General features: G+C 30.5%; 3 protein-coding genes across 4 annotated transcripts; all 3 read left to right on the top strand.

Annotated features, from left to right (window-relative positions):
• The first annotated feature begins 1,695 nt into the window (after positions 1 to 1,695).
• Positions 1,696 to 3,496, top strand: LOC135956361 (uncharacterized). Of its 2 annotated transcripts, XM_065506829.1 has the most exons (5): positions 1,696 to 2,200; positions 2,306 to 2,443; positions 2,544 to 2,783; positions 2,846 to 3,118; positions 3,180 to 3,496. In XM_065506829.1, the coding sequence occupies exons 1-5, from the start codon at positions 1,888 to 1,890 to the stop codon at positions 3,371 to 3,373; spliced, it is 1,158 nt and encodes a 385-aa protein (XP_065362901.1). In that variant the 5' UTR covers positions 1,696 to 1,887; the 3' UTR covers positions 3,374 to 3,496. The 2 variants fall into 2 exon arrangements, with proteins under 2 accessions (XP_065362901.1, XP_065362893.1); XM_065506821.1 differs by having other exon boundaries at positions 1,696 to 2,443.
• Positions 3,497 to 5,350: 1,854 nt separating this feature from the next.
• Vps15 (vacuolar protein sorting 15) lies at positions 5,351 to 12,534 on the top strand. The gene is made up of 11 exons (XM_065515655.1): positions 5,351 to 5,549; positions 5,605 to 5,785; positions 5,841 to 6,295; positions 6,493 to 7,111; positions 7,170 to 7,587; positions 7,653 to 8,248; positions 8,313 to 8,712; positions 10,643 to 11,099; positions 11,161 to 11,596; positions 11,664 to 11,839; positions 11,894 to 12,534. Exons 1-11 carry the CDS (start codon positions 5,452 to 5,454, stop codon positions 12,126 to 12,128), a joined length of 4,071 nt encoding a protein of 1,356 aa, XP_065371727.1. The 5' UTR covers positions 5,351 to 5,451; the 3' UTR covers positions 12,129 to 12,534.
• Positions 12,535 to 16,102: 3,568 nt separating this feature from the next.
• On the top strand, positions 16,103 to 19,615 carry CycB3 (cyclin B3). The gene is made up of 2 exons (XM_065515654.1): positions 16,103 to 16,235; positions 16,303 to 19,615. Exon 2 carries the CDS (start codon positions 16,540 to 16,542, stop codon positions 18,295 to 18,297), a length of 1,758 nt encoding a protein of 585 aa, XP_065371726.1. The 5' UTR covers positions 16,103 to 16,235; positions 16,303 to 16,539; the 3' UTR covers positions 18,298 to 19,615.
• Positions 19,616 to 20,301: the final 686 nt, after the last annotated feature.

The raw sequence follows: 20,301 nt of genomic DNA, 5'->3' as shown, positions 1-20,301 counted from the left end.
GCGACTTCAACTTGTTGTTCATTACCATTTTTACGTTTAAATTCTTGAAGTAATTTTTCTTTTACAAGATCAATCGTTAAATCTTCTTCAGGACGCATTTCCAGTGATGAAATCAAAGTATTATATTCTTCTGGTAAACTTCCAAGTAAAAAGGCAACAATTTTATGTTCTTCCATTACCTCACCCAAATCATTTAATCGATCCACTATATTTAAAAATTCAGTGATGTGTTCCTCCATTGATTGACCACCGTTCATTTTCTTCATAGATAGTTGACGAAGAAGACTTACTTTATTGGTAAGATTTGATTTTTCATGATGTTGTTTTAAGGCATTCCAATAATCTTTGGCAGTTTTCAATTTCTTGATATGAACCTTTTGAGATTCTTCAATTGCCAAACCAATTGTAGCTCTTGCCTTCCCATCACGTAAAAACCATTTTTCATCTGGAGAATTCGGAGTGGCTGCACTGATGATGTCCCATAGTTCCCTTTCCAGCAATAACAATTCCATATTAAATTTCCAAATATGGTAGTTCGAGTTTGAAAGTTTGGGAAATTGCATATTCTGACCACTCATTTTACGACCGATTTTTTATTTTTATTTATTTTTTTTTAAACAATACGAATTAATTACCACGATAAAAATAATAACCACGTAAACGCAGGCCCATAACCTATTGTAAATGTAAGTTATTAAATAAAACACGCAGTGGTTTTATAAAAATCGTTTAATTGTATTCAATTTATTTGAGGTAATGAAAAAATTATATTTCAATATTTTTTCATTCAACAAACAGTTTACAATAATTTTTTTAAGATTTTATAATACAAAGTTGTTTTCAATTAAAGTACAATATTTTGTTATTAATTGTACATTAACAAGTCTTACAACAACAAAATACATGTAAAGCTATGGGAACTAAAGCTCTTGGATATGGTGGATGGCTCTTGTATTTTGTATGATTTGTTGTATTTTTGTTTGACAAATCGGAGTGTCTCGTCTCTATGTATAATTCTCTATGTTTAAACCTTTGGTTTGCCCAAATATGAACTTCCCAGAAAAAATTTTTTGAATTTTTGTAATGACAACTAGTTATTTCATGTATTATTTTGTAATGAGTGGTGGTTACCCAGCACATTCTTTTATTTACTAGAATAAGTACTTATTTTTATACAGGTTGGTAATGAACTTTTGCATTTAGCACAGCTATGTATTGTGTTTGACTGGAAAATGGGAGGTTAGTGGTTCGCCACCTGTCAAAGCCATTAATTTTTTTGTTCACATGGATCAGTGAGTTAGCAGCTAGACTATCAAACACAAGCAAATAATATGACTGTTCGATTCCCACACAAGGCAATATTTTTTGTGTTTTTTTAGCTACATGAATTTTTGAATTTACTACTTATTTCTTACCTGATTGTAAGTACATTTGTAAGCTTGACCCATGAATTTTTTAAAAATCTCGAACAAAGGTAAGTAGTATTTCAGTCAAATAATAAGTAGTTATGCCTTGGCTCCAATATTACCTGCTGGCTTACTAAGTAAAGTTTTTACTGGGTTGTTTTAAAAATCTGGCATACCTAACAAATTCGTCGACTTTCAATTTCGTAAAGCAAACGGAAAAAAAGTATTACTGACATTTATTTTTGATCATGAAATGTTGTATAATGAAACGTGTTTCTTAATCCTAATGACGTTAATCTCTATCAATCTGAATATTGAGGGTCTTGCATCAAGTCTTCAAGTAAATCCAGTTCAACAAGGAAGAATTGCAAATCATTTCAAAGACTTGCGAAAACAAACTGTGGGCAATTACGATAAAATTTATAGAAATATCAGAAAGGTGTTAAATCAAAATGACGAGAAAATAAGACATGGTAAAGAAATGCCTAAAGTCAATAAACGTTTGTTTGCACGAGAAAATTTGAATCATGAATACAATGGGAAACATAATAATATCAATTATAAATTTTCGTTGCTTGGAGAGGATGAAAATCTGAATGATCGCTGTAGTACTAATGAAAAATTAAATGATGATTTAAATAAACACTATTTAAATGAAATAGATTTTCTTAGCAACCATTACGTTTCTTCCCATAATTACAACAATAGGGAAAATTATATAAATCCAGATAAGGATTTATTAGCACCGAAAATGACACATTCGAATGCACTAATTTACCGACGAGAAGTTCCAGGTAATGGTGACAATAATATAAATTTGGAAAACATTTCATTGTACCCCTCAGTGTTAACTAAAACCTTACAAATAAGTTTAAATCCCTCTGCCCCAACCAATACAGGAGGAGGTCTTTTGAACAATGTTGCACAAAAACTAAACACTAGTACATTCGATTTAGCCGACAAATTAACTAGATCACAAAATGGTCAAAATAATGAGCAATTTGCACAAATGGTTCAAAGTTACTTGACAAATAGTGGTAAGATATTCTAAATTGAAGTAACACATGCAAATTAAACTACATAGTTTAATGCTTATTTTTAATTTCAACGTACTTACTTCAACTGTGTTTATTTAAGCAACATCCAGTTCCATTAAAGCACTGAATCGGCCAATAATACCAACTGTTGAAAATCCAAAAGCAAATTTACAAACACCTTCTGAACAAAATTTTAATAACAATCGGGAATATCTGGAAAATAAAGAACATTTTGAGGACATTACAATATCAAGTTTAACAGCAATTTTAGATCGTGTCCTAAATAAATTGGAAAGTCTACATGATGGTAAAAAGAATGATTATGACGATCATCCAGATGGTAAATAATAATTTTTATTTACAATATAAAAATAAATCTCAAATCTAATTCATTTTTTACAGGAGCTGCCTGTGATATTGTAGGTTCTTGGAGTTCAACAACATTGGGTTTATGTTTTGATATTCAGTTGCAAAAAGACAAATTTCGTTATATTTCACCAGCTGAAATTAATAATAAGATTTTAACTATTGGTGTTGTTGAATGTACTCCAGCAAAACACCATCAAGTTATTGATTTAAATTGGAAATTCACTGGTAGTGCCCTAAAACAATGGGGTGGTTTATTTCATGTATATGGCCAAAAGAGAAGTGAAAGTGTTGCTGCAACATTTTTGGGTACGATTTTTTTTTAAATCAATTTATATTTGTATTGTGAAATTTGATTTTTATTTTTTAGGTTTTTGTCGCACTTGTGGTGGTATTGATACAATTTTTGGTTCTTGGAATTTTTTGTCACCCTCTAAGGATTGCAACGATATATCCTTGGCCTTTGAGGTAAAACGCGATGTTTTAAGACGAGTTCGTATGGAAATGAAAAGAAAAGAACGTTTTAAGGATTTACTTTACCGAAGTCGTCATGGCAAAACTTAAGGTTATTTGGAAGTAGACAAAGTATTTTGTTCATATTCATTTATATTTGTTATATTTACTGCAATGTAATCGTTATATTTAAATATCAAAAATAACAGATTTTTATATTTTGTATCGGTGTTGATTCTAAAATTAGCGGGACCTTGTTATTTAGAAGGTTTAAAGAAACTCAAATATTATCTTATCAAATCCCATATTTCAGTGATACTTAATTAGGAAGTACATTTAAGAAAATATTTGTAAATGAAGAATTAATAAAAAAATTAACCACTGAGATATTCAATGAAAAATCTAATAAACGTCATCTTCGAGAGCAAAAGATATGCAACAAAATATTAACCAATGAATATTTTACAAATTTGATCATCCAAACAGCTTGCATTTTAATAATTTGTTTGGTGAAGATAGCTCTCATAATTATAAGCACAAAGTCGATTAATTTATGCCTGCTCTGTCTTAGTTTAGGAGTTATAAGAATTTAAAGTCAATATATATAATAGTTTATTATTATTATTATATTTTGATTGAAAACTTTATAAAATAATTAGTTACAATGTTTTGAGGATTTACTTAGTGTTATGAAATTGTACTTGAATTCAAATATAACATTTTAACGGCTGATTTAAAAGTTGCATAATGCTTTCAAATAGCAGTGCCTCTCAATCTGCAAAAAGTTCTAAATAAAGAAACTACTAATATCACAGTATTAAGGGAAAGTAGTCTAAAAAACTTGAAAAAAATATATATAATAGTAAATTTCACAAATATATATAAAACAAGTAAGAAAGTATGGTCGGTCAAGCCCGACCTTATAATACCCTACACTAAGTAAAAGAGCAAAAAAAATTTACTTTTAAAATTTCAATAATTTATATTTTTGAGTGATTTTCGGAAGTGGGGTTATATGGGGGCTATGACCAATTATGGACCGATCACCATTAAATTAGGTCGTGTGATTTATGTCTATATTAAAGTTAACTATGTTGAATATTGTGTGTTTACCAACATTTTTAAGCGATTTAAGCACGTTAAAGTGATTTTCGGAAGCGGGTGATTATGGGAGCTATGACTAATTATGGACCGATCGTAACAAAATTTGGTGACATGAATTTTATGTATATAACACTTATTTGCAGCGGAATTTGTGGAGATACATATATAAATTAAACATTTATGACCGATAAAGTCCAATTTCGGGAGGACATTTGTATGGGGGCTAGGTGAAATAGTGGACCGATTTCAGCCAGCTTCAATAGGCTTGGTCCTTGAGCTGAAAAAATAATCGACTCAGAAAGTGATTCTAAGTCGATCGGTATACTTTAAGGTGGGTGTTAGAATAATATTTTTGGGCGTTACAAACATCTGCACATACGCATAATACCCTTCCCACTATGGTGGTGTAGGGTATAATGATTTGATCATTATGGGCATCATTGAATAGTACTTCAAAATACGTTTTATATATGTTTAATATTGTGAACCAACAATTTCATTTTGAATTTATATAACAGTACTTCAGATATGATATACAGAAAAAGTAATTTTATCGATGCATGTGTTCGATACACCCCAGAGTTTTAAATAAGAATATTATTATGGGTTTTTTACGCCCATGTAAACATTTTTTTTTATTTATTTATTTATTTCAAAACATGTAATATAAAGCCATACAGGCCAAAATAACAATATTACATAGCAGTAACAGTAATGCCTGAAATATACACTATTAATACATTAGTATATATAAAACTATTATAAAAATAATATTATAATAAATTCATTAAAAAGATTTAAATAATTCATAAAATTCATCGGCTCCCCAGCCGATGAAACATTCAAGGGTTAAAGAATTTTATTATACATAAAACAACCCTGAGCTCTGTTAACTTAACAGCACTTTTTTCAGCTAACATTTGTTTATCATTGACACAGCTGATAACAACAAAACAGCTGCATTGTGAAAATTTTCTGAATTGCATTCAAAAGTGAGAAAAATACTAATTAATAGTTTTACACGAAATTTTCTCTATAATAAATATTAAATTAATGAAATTATAAAATAAATAGCCAGCAACAATATGGGTAATCAATTAGTTGGTATAGCACCATCTCAAATTTATCCTGTAGAACATTATTTCTCGGGGCAGTTCGGCAGTGAAATTGTATTCGATTCCAAGTGAGTAAACAAATTACAAAAAAGAGGCGTATAGTTAAAGTCTTGATCTTTTTAGCATGGGGAGTACCCGTTTCTTTAAGGTGGCCAAAGCTAAATCGGAAGAGGGCCTTATAGTGGTAAAGGTTTTTGTTAAACATGATCCTACATTGCCTTTGGAAGACCATAAGGAGCGGGTAGAGTTTATAAAAAAGACTTTGGCAAATGCAGTTAATTGTTTGCCTTTTCAAAGGGTGGAGGTGAGGAAGTTAAGAGTTTGGGAGTAGAGCAATTAATTGATTTTGAAATTTTCAGCTTACCGACAAAGCAGCTTACATTATGCGTGAGTATGTTAAACACAGTCTTTATGATCGTGTCTCCACAAGACCCTTTTTGACGGTACTCGAAAAGAAATGGATTACATTTCAAATTCTATGTGCTCTTAATCAGTGTCACAAGCAGAAAATCTGCCATGGCGATATCAAATTGGAAAATATTTTAATAACATCGTGGAATTGGATTCTGCTGTCCGACTTTGCTTCTTTTAAACCCACTTATTTGCCCGAAGATAATCCGGCTGATTATACCTATTTCTTTGATACAAGTAGAAGACGTACTTGTTATATAGCACCCGAAAGATTTGTTAAAACTTTGTCATCAGACGACGCAGATGGTAATGCTTCAATGTTTCCTACAGATTCTATAATACGTTTGGGACCATACTATTCGGGTACTACGCTGCTACCAGCTATGGATATATTTTCAGCTGGGTAAGTCTGATACTCAAATTTCACAACTTCTATATAGACCGCGTTCCACCAAACTTACAAACAAGGTTTTATTGGAACTTCAAATTGCATGTGTGCGATAAATATGCGATAGCATGGCAAATCGCGCACAGGAATCCGCTAGTAAATTTATATACATATTTAATTAGTCATTGCGTATTTTCCATCTCTCTTTTTAGTTGTGCCCTATTAGAATTATGGTCTGAAGGTACTGCACCTTTTGAATTTTCACAGTTATTAACCTATCGCAGTGGTGAACGTGAACTGGTTGAAAAACATTTGCAAGGCATAGAGAATGAACGTTTACGTGATCTTCTAACTTCTATGATTGATTTAAATTCCATGAATCGTAAAAGTGCTGAAGACTATTTAGATCAGGAACGTGGACGTTTATTTCCCGAATATTTTTACTCCTTCTTACAATCTTATTTGCAAATGTTTTCTTCATCGCCCATAATGTCGCCAGATGATAAAATAATGCGCTTACATTCGGATATTAATCACTGTATTAAAGTTTTAACTTCTGGTGTGTGTTCGGATTTAACACCCGAATCTGAGACTGCCGATGATAAACAAGTGAAGGACATAGACAGCGAAGAGGACGAAAAGAAAGATTCAGAATCATGTGCAAATATGTCTCCGGATCAAGATGGTTTAATTTTAATAATTACTGTTGTAACTTCCTGCATACGAGGTTTGAAACACTCGAATACGAAGATTTGCTCTTTGGAAATATTGCAAAAACTTTCAAAATACACAACTTCGGAAACAATACTCGATCGGATATTGCCTTATATAGTAAGTTTTGTAATATTTAATAAAATTAAAGAAGCGTTTGTAACAATTTCATTTACAGCTTCACTTGGCTCAGAACTCTTCTGCAAAAGTACAAGTTCAAGCTATTGAAACTCTAACAGCTTGTTTGAGTATGGTCAAGGATATACCGAGAAGTGATGCTAATGTATTTCCCGAATATATTTTATTATCAATTACCAAGTTGGCGAATTGTGATCAAAGTTCTGTAATTGTTAGAGTGGCGTTTGCTAGGAATATAGCAAAATTAGCAAAAATAGCCATTTATTTTTTGGAAGAAACACAACGTAATTCTCCCAATGATATGCCAACAAGACGTTATGAAGCTGAACTAAATGCTCTGCACGAAATTATACGCCAAACGGTCTTGAGTTTACTAACAGATCCTAAAGCTGTTGTCAAGCAAACACTTATGGAATCTAATATTTGCGATTTGTGTGCTTTCTTTGGCAAAGAAAAGGGTTAGAAAAAACGAACTCATTTTTAATTTATGTAAATTTTTAAACATGCTTGTTTTTTATTATAGCCAATGATGTTATTTTGTCTCACATCATGACTTTTCTCAATGATGAAGATAAGAACTTAAGAGGATCATTTTATGATAACATAGCCGGTGTAGCTGGTTACGTAGGCTGGCAGGTATCCGACATTTTAGTGCCTCTTTTACAACAGGGTTTTACGGATCGTGAAGAATTTGTTATTGCCAAGGCCATAAGAGCTGTTACCATACTCATCGAATTGGGCCACATAAAAAAGCCAACCGTTACCGAAATCATACAAGATACAGCTTGCTATTTGTGTCATCCCAATTTGTGGATAAGACACGAAATATGCGGCATGATTGCAACTATGGCCCGTACTTTGTCTGCCATAGATGTACAATGTAAAATAATGCCAGCTATAGCGAAATTTCTTAAGACACCATTAATACAGGTCGAAAAACCAGACATTCTATTAGATTGTATTCTGCCACCCATACCACGGCAGGTTTATGACAATGTGCTGCGTTACGCAGATGTTCACAAATTTATACACGCTTTGGAGGATAGAGCAAAAGTACGCAGTATCACACGTCCTGGTTTGGTGCCACAATATGGCGATATGGGTCAGACATTGAGCAGTGTATGAGTGTGATTTTGGTTTGTTTTATAACATGTTTGTGAACATTTTTTTTTTCTTATTTCAGCTATTCCGTCGTTTAAATTCCGAAGGCCTAACCGACCAGGTTGAAATGCAACTATTGGCCATGAAAATTTTTCTGGTAAAACTAAAATACAAATCTCAGCAAGATGTCGATGAGCCGTCTATATCATCAAATGGCCGAATTAGTTTAAATCGCAAATATATTGTGTGTCATGACTTTGCGTTGGTCGATAAGCATTCAACCACTAAGATGACATTAGAACCTAGAGTTAGTGAGGGCATTACACCCACCTCACCCATGTCAGATGTGGTCGTTTCACCGGGTGGTGGGTTATCGGGTAGTCCTGCTTCGGGTGTAATTGTTTTGGGTGCTCAGGTAACTACAGTTAGCGCCGCAACTTCTTTGGGCGAGTACACAATGCCAGAAAGGAATTATTGGCAGGGTAAGTTTGTTATATGTATGTATACCAGAGACCGAAAATAACGGGTTCACTTTCATTTCAATGGTAAATTCTCATTCGCAGCCATTTAAAAATATTTTTTTTTGATATATCACTGATAGAGTGATTTATTCGATAACATTTTAGGTTTGGGGTTGAGAGAAACAGAAAAGAAACAAACACAAATAATCTGGATGAGTGATTTATAATTTATTTTTTTCGTAAAGGTCAGCTTGTGATTTTTATTTGCGAACATGAAAAAAAATCACAAAAATGCATTTGATGCAAATCAACGCTTAAATATATAAATTTGTAATAATAAGAATACACATATATAATAAAAATATTTGAAATTTCGTCTAATTTACAAATAATATAAATATTAATTAGGCTTCCCATATTCTAATTCCTAATAATAGTAAGTTAAATAGATGATATTTACAAATAGACCTTGAAAATGAAGATTGCTGATGACGCCCTTGGCAGGGTAGAAAATGCATTCCAATTTGCCAATTGTCTAAAATTTTAGTATTCAGTGATATTCTTTGAATTATTACAAATAAATTATAATAAAAAAGAACTTAAGCCTCATTAAAAAAAAATTTATTTTCAAATTATATTTATCAAAAGATTAATAACAATTTAAAAAAAATTCTCATTTCTGTTTTATTTATTCCACAATTTGTCAAAAAATACTAATAATATGTTATTGTATGTAAATAAAAGAGAAAGTAACAGTTATTAAGAACAAGAACAAATGAATTGTTTATCTCACACCAAACCATTAAAAAACAACAAAAACGAATAAAGGTCATACCAAACCATTTAAATAAAAATCATTTTATAACTGTTATTTTCAGTGATTTATTTTTATCACAAAAATATAAATCACAATTTGGGTTTTTTGGTATATGAACGAGTTATTTTCGATCTCTGATGTATACCCACCACACATTTGAAGGATTTTAATTGTTAATACAAATAAGTTGATATAGTTGGTATTCTACTATATTTTAAATTCTGGGGGATTCTAACGGTCTCCTATTAGGTCGTATTGTCATAATGTCATAAAATATTTTTTTAGTTTAAATAAATTTTTGTTGGGTTTCAAACAAAAAAGTTATAAATTAATAAGACTTTTAGAACTATGTTTTTTGGTTTGTCATAAAATAACACTTTTTTTGTTTGCAGCACAACAAGAATTTGTTTAAACTAAAAAAATTATTTACGACATTATGACAATACGACCTAATAGGAGACCGTTTGAATCCCCCAATTATGTTTATAATTTTAAATGATTTATAGAATATCGGCTTTTAATCAATGCAAAACAAAACATAATGAAGAACAAACATTTTCATTCAATTTGGATTAGATTTAAATTAACAACCAAAATTTAATCATGACAAGGCTGAATGAGTTTTATTATGAATTAGAACTAGTTCAGCAAAGAATGAATTCTATTCAAGCTAAAGCCGTTGAATTATGCTAAATAATTTGTTTTGTTTGAAATGTTTATATGGAATGAATTGCCGATATTTTTTTAATTCTCAATTAAGATTTCAGTGAATTAAGCCTTAATTGAATTAATTAATTAAGTTCTGATGCCTACTAATCATTTTTGTTGAAATAGCATTTAGAAAAGAAAAAAATTACAATAACATAATAATTGCATCAAGTCTTTAGCTTGTTACCAACGATTTAAAATCTTGATTATTTACAAGTCGCCAAAAGATTAGTAATTTAAATTTATTAATGTAACATACATATTATGTAAAAAATTCTCAATAGAAATGGACCAATTCTTCAGTTCACTACCAGCAATTTGAAATTTGGTACACTTTTTTCAAAATAGTTTTAATTTTTAAATAAAATTTTTAATTTAAATCTTTTATGGGAGTAATACCAATAAATTATGTATTTACTTTAACAGAACGTTCGTCAGAATGTCGCAAAGATTTAGAAAGTTTACGCACAAAGATGAAAAGTCGTTATAGCGTGTTGGCATTATCACAACGTAGTCACTTGGATAAACATAACAGCCCATATCCGCACGGCTGGCGTTTAGGAGGTACTATGGTCGCCCATTTACATGAACATTCCGAATCTGTTATCAAACTGACCTCACTTAAGCCATATGGATCACTTTTTGCCAGCGGCAGCATAGATGGTACTGTACGTTTGTGGGATGCAAACAAATTGAGTGGAAGTCACGGTATAAATAAATCACGACAAGTTTATACGGCCAATACACCAATATATTCATTGGCTGCTTGCGATAATGGACAATCGTTGGCAGTTGGTGGAAAAGATGGCAGTTTGTTAATAATGCGCATAGATAGAAATTCCTCAAAAATGACATTACAACAAGCTTTGCATTTAGATCAGAAGTAAGTTCTAAGCAGCTTTGGAAAATAAAACATTACCAATATGTTATTCTTTTTATTATAGCGAAAACGAAGGACCTGTAGTGGATATGCATTCCTATGAACAATGTTCTCAAAGTGTTATTATCTATGCCACTCTCTATGGTGGTATAGTGGCCTGGGATACACGCATGCAAAACAGTGCTTGGCGTTTGCAAAATGAACTGAGACATGGTGTCATTACCACTATATGTGCTGATCCCACTGGCTCTTGGTTAGTGACCGGCACTAGTGGTGGCAAACATATTTGTTGGGATTTAAGATTTCGTTTGCCTATAGCGGAAATAAAACATCCAGCTGATTCCTGGATACGTAAAGTGGCTTGTCATCCCACAGAACCATCGTGTCTAATATCCGCATCACAATCTAATAATGAAGTTTCCATATGGAATATAGAAACAGGTCATCGTCATACTGTTTTATGGGCTAGTACAGCACCAGTATTATCCTACACTAGTATGGTAAGTTTTGTAAATTAAAAAATAAATAAAAATAATGGTACTATTAGCTTGTAATATTAAAATCTAGAACGATCCTGCTACCACATGTGGCATTTTAAGTGGTGTAGTGGATAATGCTCCCTTTATAATAACTGGTAGTTCAGATCAACGTTTACGTTTCTGGGATATAACACAACCGAAAATGTCTTCATTGATTGTACCATCCTCAAAGGATAATCTCAATGATGTATCCTTTAACTATGAGTAAGTTTTATGAATTTTGTGAAATTCTTTTAATATAATTTAAATTTTTCTTAGTTCCCGTTTAATTGAGGGCAGCCAAGTCATAGAAGAGAATATTATATCGCTGGGCAATGTGGCTGATATTAATTCTCTTAGAGCTTCTAGTGAAGAGAATCCACGCTCGGGCCCAGAAATGCCTTCGGCTAGTCATCATGATGCTATCACTGATCTACTTATGTGCAAAACGGATAAAGATCAAATTTATGTGGCTTCAGCCGCACGTGATGGTGTTATCAAGTTGTGGAAATAACTTCATGACAACCTTTTTATTTTATTTTTTCTATTTTAAAAACGTATTATTTTTTACTGTGATTATATTTAAGTTTTATGATTTAAAATTATTTAAACAATTTGAGGATTCAAATGGTCTGCTATTAGGTCATATTGTCACAATGTCCTAAAATATTATTTTAGTTTAAACAAATTGTTGTTGTGCTGCAAACAAAAAAGTTATTTTATGACAAAACAATAACCATAATTCAAAAAGTCTTATTAGTTTAGAACTTTTTTATTTAAAACACAACAAAAATTTGTTTAAACTAATAAATAATATTTTAGGACATTATGACAATACGAACTAATAGCAGACCGTTTGAATCCCCCAAATATGAATATGTAACCGTTTAAAATAAAAGTATGTAGTCAATAATACACAATTTAAATTGTTTCTTTCAAAATAATTTAATATTTGTTCTAATGTGTATATCGTCGTCTTACCTAGGTATATGGTTTACAGTGATAGACATGTCTATCGTTTGTAAGCACATACAAATTGTATGATAAAATATTTTTATAAAATCCCTCTAATTTCTTTATTACTAAGATTTGATTACATACTTGTTTTTGTAGTTTTGATTACATAATTATTTTGTAAAATAGTTACTATTTTTATGTGTACACATGAATGTCTCTCCAAAATTAAAAATACAGGGAAATAGATTACAATTTTATTTCGTAATTAACTGGACGTAGTTAAATCGCATTGTAAAAAAAACTGTATGCAAAAGTCCTTATAGTTTCTTTCGTACAAACCAGTGTGCCCTGGTACAAACTATTGTCTATCTCTGTGGCTATATGTTTTGGAACAACTTTACAGAAGAGTCAAAACACAGTTTATTTTTTATATGATCCTTTGTGATAACTTCGAGAATATATTATTTTTGTAACACAAACAAATGCCGATAGTCTAAATGACCGATCAAACATTCTGTATAATCATAATAAATAAAATTAAAAAAGTGATCAACAAATTTATTCAGATTAATGTAAAATTGTAATAGATTAAAGGAAAATACTTTTTAACTTGCCACAAAAAACTATTGTCTCAAAAACGCAGTGAATTTTAAGGTTTTACTGTTTTTAATTAACTATTATTACAACATCACAAATATACACTCCATGAATGTTTTTTAATACTTTTCACATATTTATTCACAATTTAAAACAATTCAAGCTGGACAATAGAAAAACGCGTACAAGATGCTGTAAATAAAGATATATTACTAGTGTTGGAAAGCGCTAAAAATTAAAATGTAAACAAAATAACTGTTACTTTTAAACCATGGCACAACAATAGAATTGGGGTTATATAAGTCGTTTGTTCGAAGAATCGACATTTTGATGAAAAAAGTGGAAAAGTCGAAATCGACTTTTTGGTCGGATAAAAGTCGAAAAATCGATTATGTTATCTCAAAAGTCGAATAGTCGATAAAAGTCGAAAATAGTCGAATAGTCGATAAAAGTCGAAAATAGTCGATAAAAGTCGAATAGTCGATAAAAGTCGACTTTTATTTAAAAAAATATTTAATTGCAACATTATACTAAAACTATTGCAATTTGGTACACTTGCATTTTTTGCAGTGTATGCTAATATAAATAATAAATAAAGCTTTTTTCTACACAACATTCTTCTAACTATTATCGCCTTGATAAATTTCATTTTTATTGCTAAACATTACAAAAGGCGCATCAATAAATGTAGAAACTATGTATTTTTTACAAGAAATGGTAAAAAGTCGAAAATAGTCGGAAAGTCGAAAATAGTCTAAAAAAGTCGAAAATAGCCTAAAAAAGTCGAAAAAGTCGATTTAACTAAAAAGTCGAAAGTTCGAAAAGTCGACTTTTATAAAATACCAAAAGTCGAAAGTTCGAAAAGTCGACTTTTATTATAAAGTATATATATTCTGGATACTTATAGATATCCGAGTCGATTAAGCCATGTCCGTCTGTCTGTTGAAATCAACTTTCCGAAGCCCCAAAATAACTTACATACACGATAATTCAATATCTCCAGCTCTGTTGCTATTTAAAATCGAGAAAATCGGCCTACAAATGGCTGAGATATAAGGAAAAAACCGGGACAACCTCGATTTTTTTCCTATTTTTTATATATATATCTGGATTATCTAATGACAGATATTTCAAAGTCCATAACAACGATGTATATAAGGCTATAGTAAGTTGGACCTGCAATCATAAATTCTTTTTTTTAAATTAAAAAAAATAATAAAACATTTAAAAAAAAAATCGGAAAAACTTTAATTTAAAAAAAAAAATTAAAAACAATTTTGAAAAAACCTTAACAGCTGAATCGGATAACTCAGTTTGTAACTGAGTTATAACATGAACAAATAATGAAAAAAAGTAAAAAAATAAAACCTTATTTACAGGTAAAGTAATAATATCATTTGCATATTTATATTTGGCCTTTTTTGACTAATCTAAAAAAAATATATTGAAAAGAAAATACCTAAAGGTATTTATAGACGGCAATACTGAGTATTAATATTTGTCAAAAACTCAAGTTAGATTTAAAAAAAATACAAATGATTTTTTTGATTTACGGTCGGTATTGAAAATTTGTTTAAAACAATTCAAAAACTTTTTATTTTCATATGTATCGGGTATGTATTTATAAAAACAAATAAGGCAAATAAAAATGTCAAGAAAATATAAATAACATTTTCAGAAATTTTCATCAATCAACAAAGAAATAAAATATTTGTATATCGTATAAACAATAAATGTTTTTTCGAAACGATTCTTTGAAATACCGACTGATTTCAATAATATTTTAAATTTGAAAAGTGTTAATACTCAGTATTGCCGTCTATAAATACCTTAACTGTTATAACTAATATTGGAAAAAATACCAAAAAAAAAATTTATCAAGAATTTTTAAAATATGGTCTCCGAATAACAGTTTGAAAAATATATCCCGAACATGAGTTAGTGCCTTTCTATATTAAGGCAACGATATGTACATACTTATGTATGAATAAGAAAGAAAAATTGCAGTCCTTTCCCAACATTATGATAATGATTCGTACTATTGGACATACATTTATGTATAAAATGTTATAATAATGACCTAAAAAGAAATATATTACAAAAAATATGGTTTTTTAAATGAAAAAAACCCTTCGTCATAAGAAAATTATATCTCAACCGACACAATTTTTTCCAGTAGTTCATAAGAATGACAGCAAAAAAGCTATTGTTCTGCTGATATGAGAAAGCAATTGGATTCATTTTATGCATTGGAACAAAATGTGTCTTTATACTAAATTTTGTTGCTCTGACTTAATTTAAACAAGAAATAAATATAAAAACCTTCTCCTGTAAAATTTAGTTTTTGTCGCTTGAGCTTTTTTTGCGGTTATGTCTCGATATCTACATATGTATGTATATGTAAAGATAATATCTCATTTGTAAAAATTTAATTTTGTAAAATAATGTAAATAAAGGAAGACTTTTTAAATGAAAAAAAATTAAACAATATATCAGGTATGGTTCTGGTTCGGTTGCTATTGAAAATCTGTAAGATCAGCCCACAATAGGCTGAAATATAAGCAACAATTCAGATATCATATGAAGGTGATCTCAAAGACATTTCCAACGACGTATACGAAATTCAGACCAAAAATATGTAAATTTCGGTAAAGTCAAATTTTAAAAAGTCATTAGTATATGTATTTAGAAATCCTTCAAGTAATATTCGATCCGGTTCAGTTTGTATTTATTATATTTGTTAAATAAATGATTACCCTGATGTAAATATCGACATTTCATAAAATCGTAATTTTGAGGACTAAAATCGCAAATCGCACATTACCATTTTTACAATAAAAAAATGCTGATAAATCGGCAAATCTGGCAACCTTAGCTTCAACTGCAGCCAACTTCATTGTTAATTTGCGTTTATGCGCTTGTATTCTTTGAAAAGTTGCAAGCGCCGTTACTTCACTAAGCGGCATAATTGAAAATAGAATAAATAAAGAAAAGTCATCAAGAAAAGACACCTGGTGTTTATAGAAAAATACTGAGGAATTTACACAGAAATCAACAAAAAACTAAGGTAAATTTCATTGAAAATAAAGTTACGATCTTCAGTTAAACAAAACTAAGTTGGGAAAATATTGCAGAAAATGAGATTGACATAAAATGAACTAGAAGAACAACCAAAAAGAAAATTGAAAAAGTGGACAAATTAAATTGCTTTAGAAAACAGATTGAGCCGCTTGTAAAGACAAATTAAATACTAAAACTAAGAAAGGAGTATTTTAACAAAAAGAAGACAATAATTTAATATAAAAAAGATCTCCCTTTTTATTGTTTGTGAAGAGATAATTGCATAGAATACAAACTGCAACAATTTTAAAATGGCGCCCACAAAGAGTACCCGTGCAGTTTCCAAGCAATCCGTGGCCACCAGCACCCTGACAACCACACTTATGCCCCTGGCACGCAAAGGCCTGACCAGGCGTACGGCCGGCAATGTACAAGATCAAAATGTTGATATAATGCAAACACGGGCTAAACGTAAAGCTGAACACAGTCCACAGAAAAATGACAAAATTAAGCGTTCAGCTTTGGGAAATCTCACGAATAATGTTAACAACAATAACAAAATGACGCTTTTGCATACCGAAGAAGATGCCAAACAGCAACAAATGATGAAAAAGAAAGAATTGGTACAAAATCTATTTGGACAACAAAGTGCTGCAGCAGTACTATTATTGAAAGAAACGCAGAATCTCATACTTCAACAGGCGTCGACACAGGTAGCTCAACAAAAGCCGGCTGCCCCTTTAGCCACCAAAGTAGCAACAAGAGCATCCACACGCGTCCACAAAGATGTCAGCAACATAACCTCAAAAGCAGCCTTCGAGGAACAGACCAATAAACTTTTGTCTAACTGCCAGGCGGCAAAATTAAAAGTTAAAGACGAACCTCCAGCAGCTCCTTTGGCACCACTTCAACATCATCAAGTACAAAAAGTGGCTAATAAACCTGTTCGCCGTATATCCAATGAATTTAATAAGACTGAAGAATCTTTGTACATGTCGGCTTTGGAAGACATTTCCGGCTGTGATTCCATGCGGCTGTCGGCAAATTTTGAGGCTGCCAAACGGAGGTCTGTTGTACTGCAACAACAAAATAAAACAGATGATTCAAAACTCGAAGACGAGAAAGCTTTAGAGGTCGAGCAATTTCCAGAGGGGGTCGAAGACATAGACAAGACCAACTGGAATGATTTGTTCCTGGTGTCTCACTATGCTCGTGACATTTTCAATTACTTGCAACAACGTGAATCAGAATTTCCCATTGACGACTACATGGAACGTCAGATTCATATCTCGAAGTGGATGCGTTCTCTGCTGGTTGACTGGATGGTCGAGGTTCAAGAAACCTTCGAACTCAATCACGAAACTTTGTACTTAGCCGTCAAGATAGTAGATCTATTTCTATGTAGAGAGCTAATTAATAAAGACAAATTACAACTTTTGGGTGCCGCAGCTCTCTTTATAGCATGCAAATTCGACGAAAGGACCCCACCCCTGGTAGAGGACTTCCTATACATCTGCGATGGGGCATACAAACACGATGAACTCATCAAAATGGAGATTACCACACTTAAAACTATACAATTTGATTTGGGTATACCACTGTCATACCGCTTCCTCAGACGTTATGCCCGCTGTGCCAAAACACAAATGCCCACCCTAACTTTAGCCCGTTATATTTTAGAATTATCCCTGATGGACTACGACTGCATTATGTTGAGTGATTCGAAGATGGCTTGTGCTGCTCTCTTTATGGCGTTACGTTTACATGGCGAGGCGAAACCCTGGTCGCCCACACTTATCCACTATACGGGCTATCAACTGCAAGACTTTGCTGAAATTGTTCCAATACTAAATGCTGGATTACACCGTAAGCCCAAGGGTACCATTAAAACCATTAGAAGTAAATATTCGCATAAAATATTCCATGAAGTAGCTAAGGTTCCTCTAATGACTACAGAGCAATTATTTGCAAATAATTTAGATTTTGATTTAAGTTTAACAACGCCAGAACAACAAAAATTACAAAAACAACAACAAAGTGGTAGTAGTAGTGGGGATAAGAAAACATAAAAAGAAGACAAAACATTTCAGAAAACAAAAAGAAAGGGAGAGCGATGGAGGGACATAAACAGTGGAGTAGATAAACTATAATATTAATAAAAGTCACAAAATAAAATATAAAAATTTCAAAATTCCAAATTCTTGTCTGTCGACCAAAGAAAACTCGTAACTGTATATTAACTAAAAACATATGTTGAAGGAATTATAAGTAGTAAACGCAGAATTTTTCTTAAGTTTCAAAATTACAATTGTGGAAACAGTTTATTACTTATCTTTATAAATTTGTTAAAGTTATATGTTTAATAACTATTTCTAGTTTTCGAATTCAGAAACATGCCATTCTCAATTTAATTGTTTTTTATATATTGCGATCATTTCTGAAACCTTTTCGTTATAAAGCAGGACAGCTACCTACGTTTATTATCTTAATTTTAATACATTATCGAACTAAATTTAAAAGATGTTGATCAAGTTTCATGTATTAAAAAAAATATAAAATTTAAAAGTTTTATATTTATTTTGATTTTCTGTTTAATTTGCTGAACAATCTCTTTTGTAAATTTCTTTTTTCGAGCATTGTTTGGTATTAATTTGTCAAAACATGTTTATGTAAATTGCAACAGCACAAAACATATTACAAATACACGAAATACGCATATATTTATGATCGATTATGGTCGGTTTTTATATAGTTCAGACATTTTTAAACTAGCTGTCTATGTTTTAAGCTACTTTTATCCCCAACGAGTTTTCCCTCCATTTTTAAATATCTAGTAGTCTATCTATATCTCTTTTAAAAATAATATATATTTTTTTTCTAATACTTCTTTCTCTCTTTCCAATTTATTGTTTATTTCGTTAAGCAATTTATTTATTTTATTCTTCTATATATTTTGTAAACCTTGTTTTATTTAAAAACTCTCCACAACCACGATCAAATACCAAAATTGACACAAAACTACCACTAACTCCATATAGACAAATTAAAGCATACACTACCAAAACTAAATAAAAAACTGCACTAAAATACGCTTCGCAACATGAAACGAAAATACAAATACAAAAAAAAAAACAAACAAAACAAATGCATTAAGTCTCATTAAGAAGTAATAATTTAAAATTTAAGTTATTAATATTATAATTATATTTTTTTCCTCTCATCACTACACCTTCATAAACTGATTCATTATTATTTTGTAACTTTTATTTTCTAGTAATATTAAGTTGCATTTATTATTTTATAAATTACTATATAATTAATACAAAACAACAAACAAATTACACTTTAATAAATTAAATATCCATAATATATTACTTAACACAACAATCTAAATCTAATTTGAAAAGAAATCATGTGTAGCAGCCGGACCTCTTTATCAGTTTTTATAGGATACATTTCTTTTAAAGAAATATTGATATCGTTGATTTGGTTGGTTTTTTTTCAGCATTACTTTTACATATATTCGTTTTGTTTATTTTTTTTCAATAAATATATTAAATATTTTTTTCATCTAATATATTTTTAAGTTTTTTTCTAGATAACCGGCAATTTACAAAATTTTGTTTCATGATTTATTTGTTTTGTTCTTTGCAAGTTTTTGTTATGCATATTATCGTTAAAAAATAATATTTTTAATGTTTTTTTTATTATTATTTTTTAAGTTATTCGTTTTTGGTTAATAAATACAATTTTTATATATTTGCAAACAATTTACATAAGCTTTTGTTTTCTTTTTTTATTTTTATTTTATGTTTTAATTTTTTTTAATAGAATAAAAATTAAGGAAGTGCATTCTTATAATCAGCCCAATTATGAATAGGAATTCCCCGGGAGTTTTTTCCCTTTTTTAATTTTTCCTATTCAAATTCAATGGGAAATAACTCCCAAAAATTCATAATTGGGCTGAATAAATATAATTAATAGATTGTATTTATTAACCAAAAACATATTTTTAAAACGTACCGGAATCTTTATTTTATAACACGATTTTTATAAAATTTTAAATGTTTTGC

The sequence above is a fragment of the Calliphora vicina genome, chromosome 1 (assembly GCF_958450345.1).
Source record: "Calliphora vicina chromosome 1, idCalVici1.1, whole genome shotgun sequence".
NCBI lineage: Eukaryota > Metazoa > Arthropoda > Insecta > Diptera > Calliphoridae > Calliphora > Calliphora vicina.
This window is presented reverse-complemented; position numbering and strand designations above follow the sequence as displayed.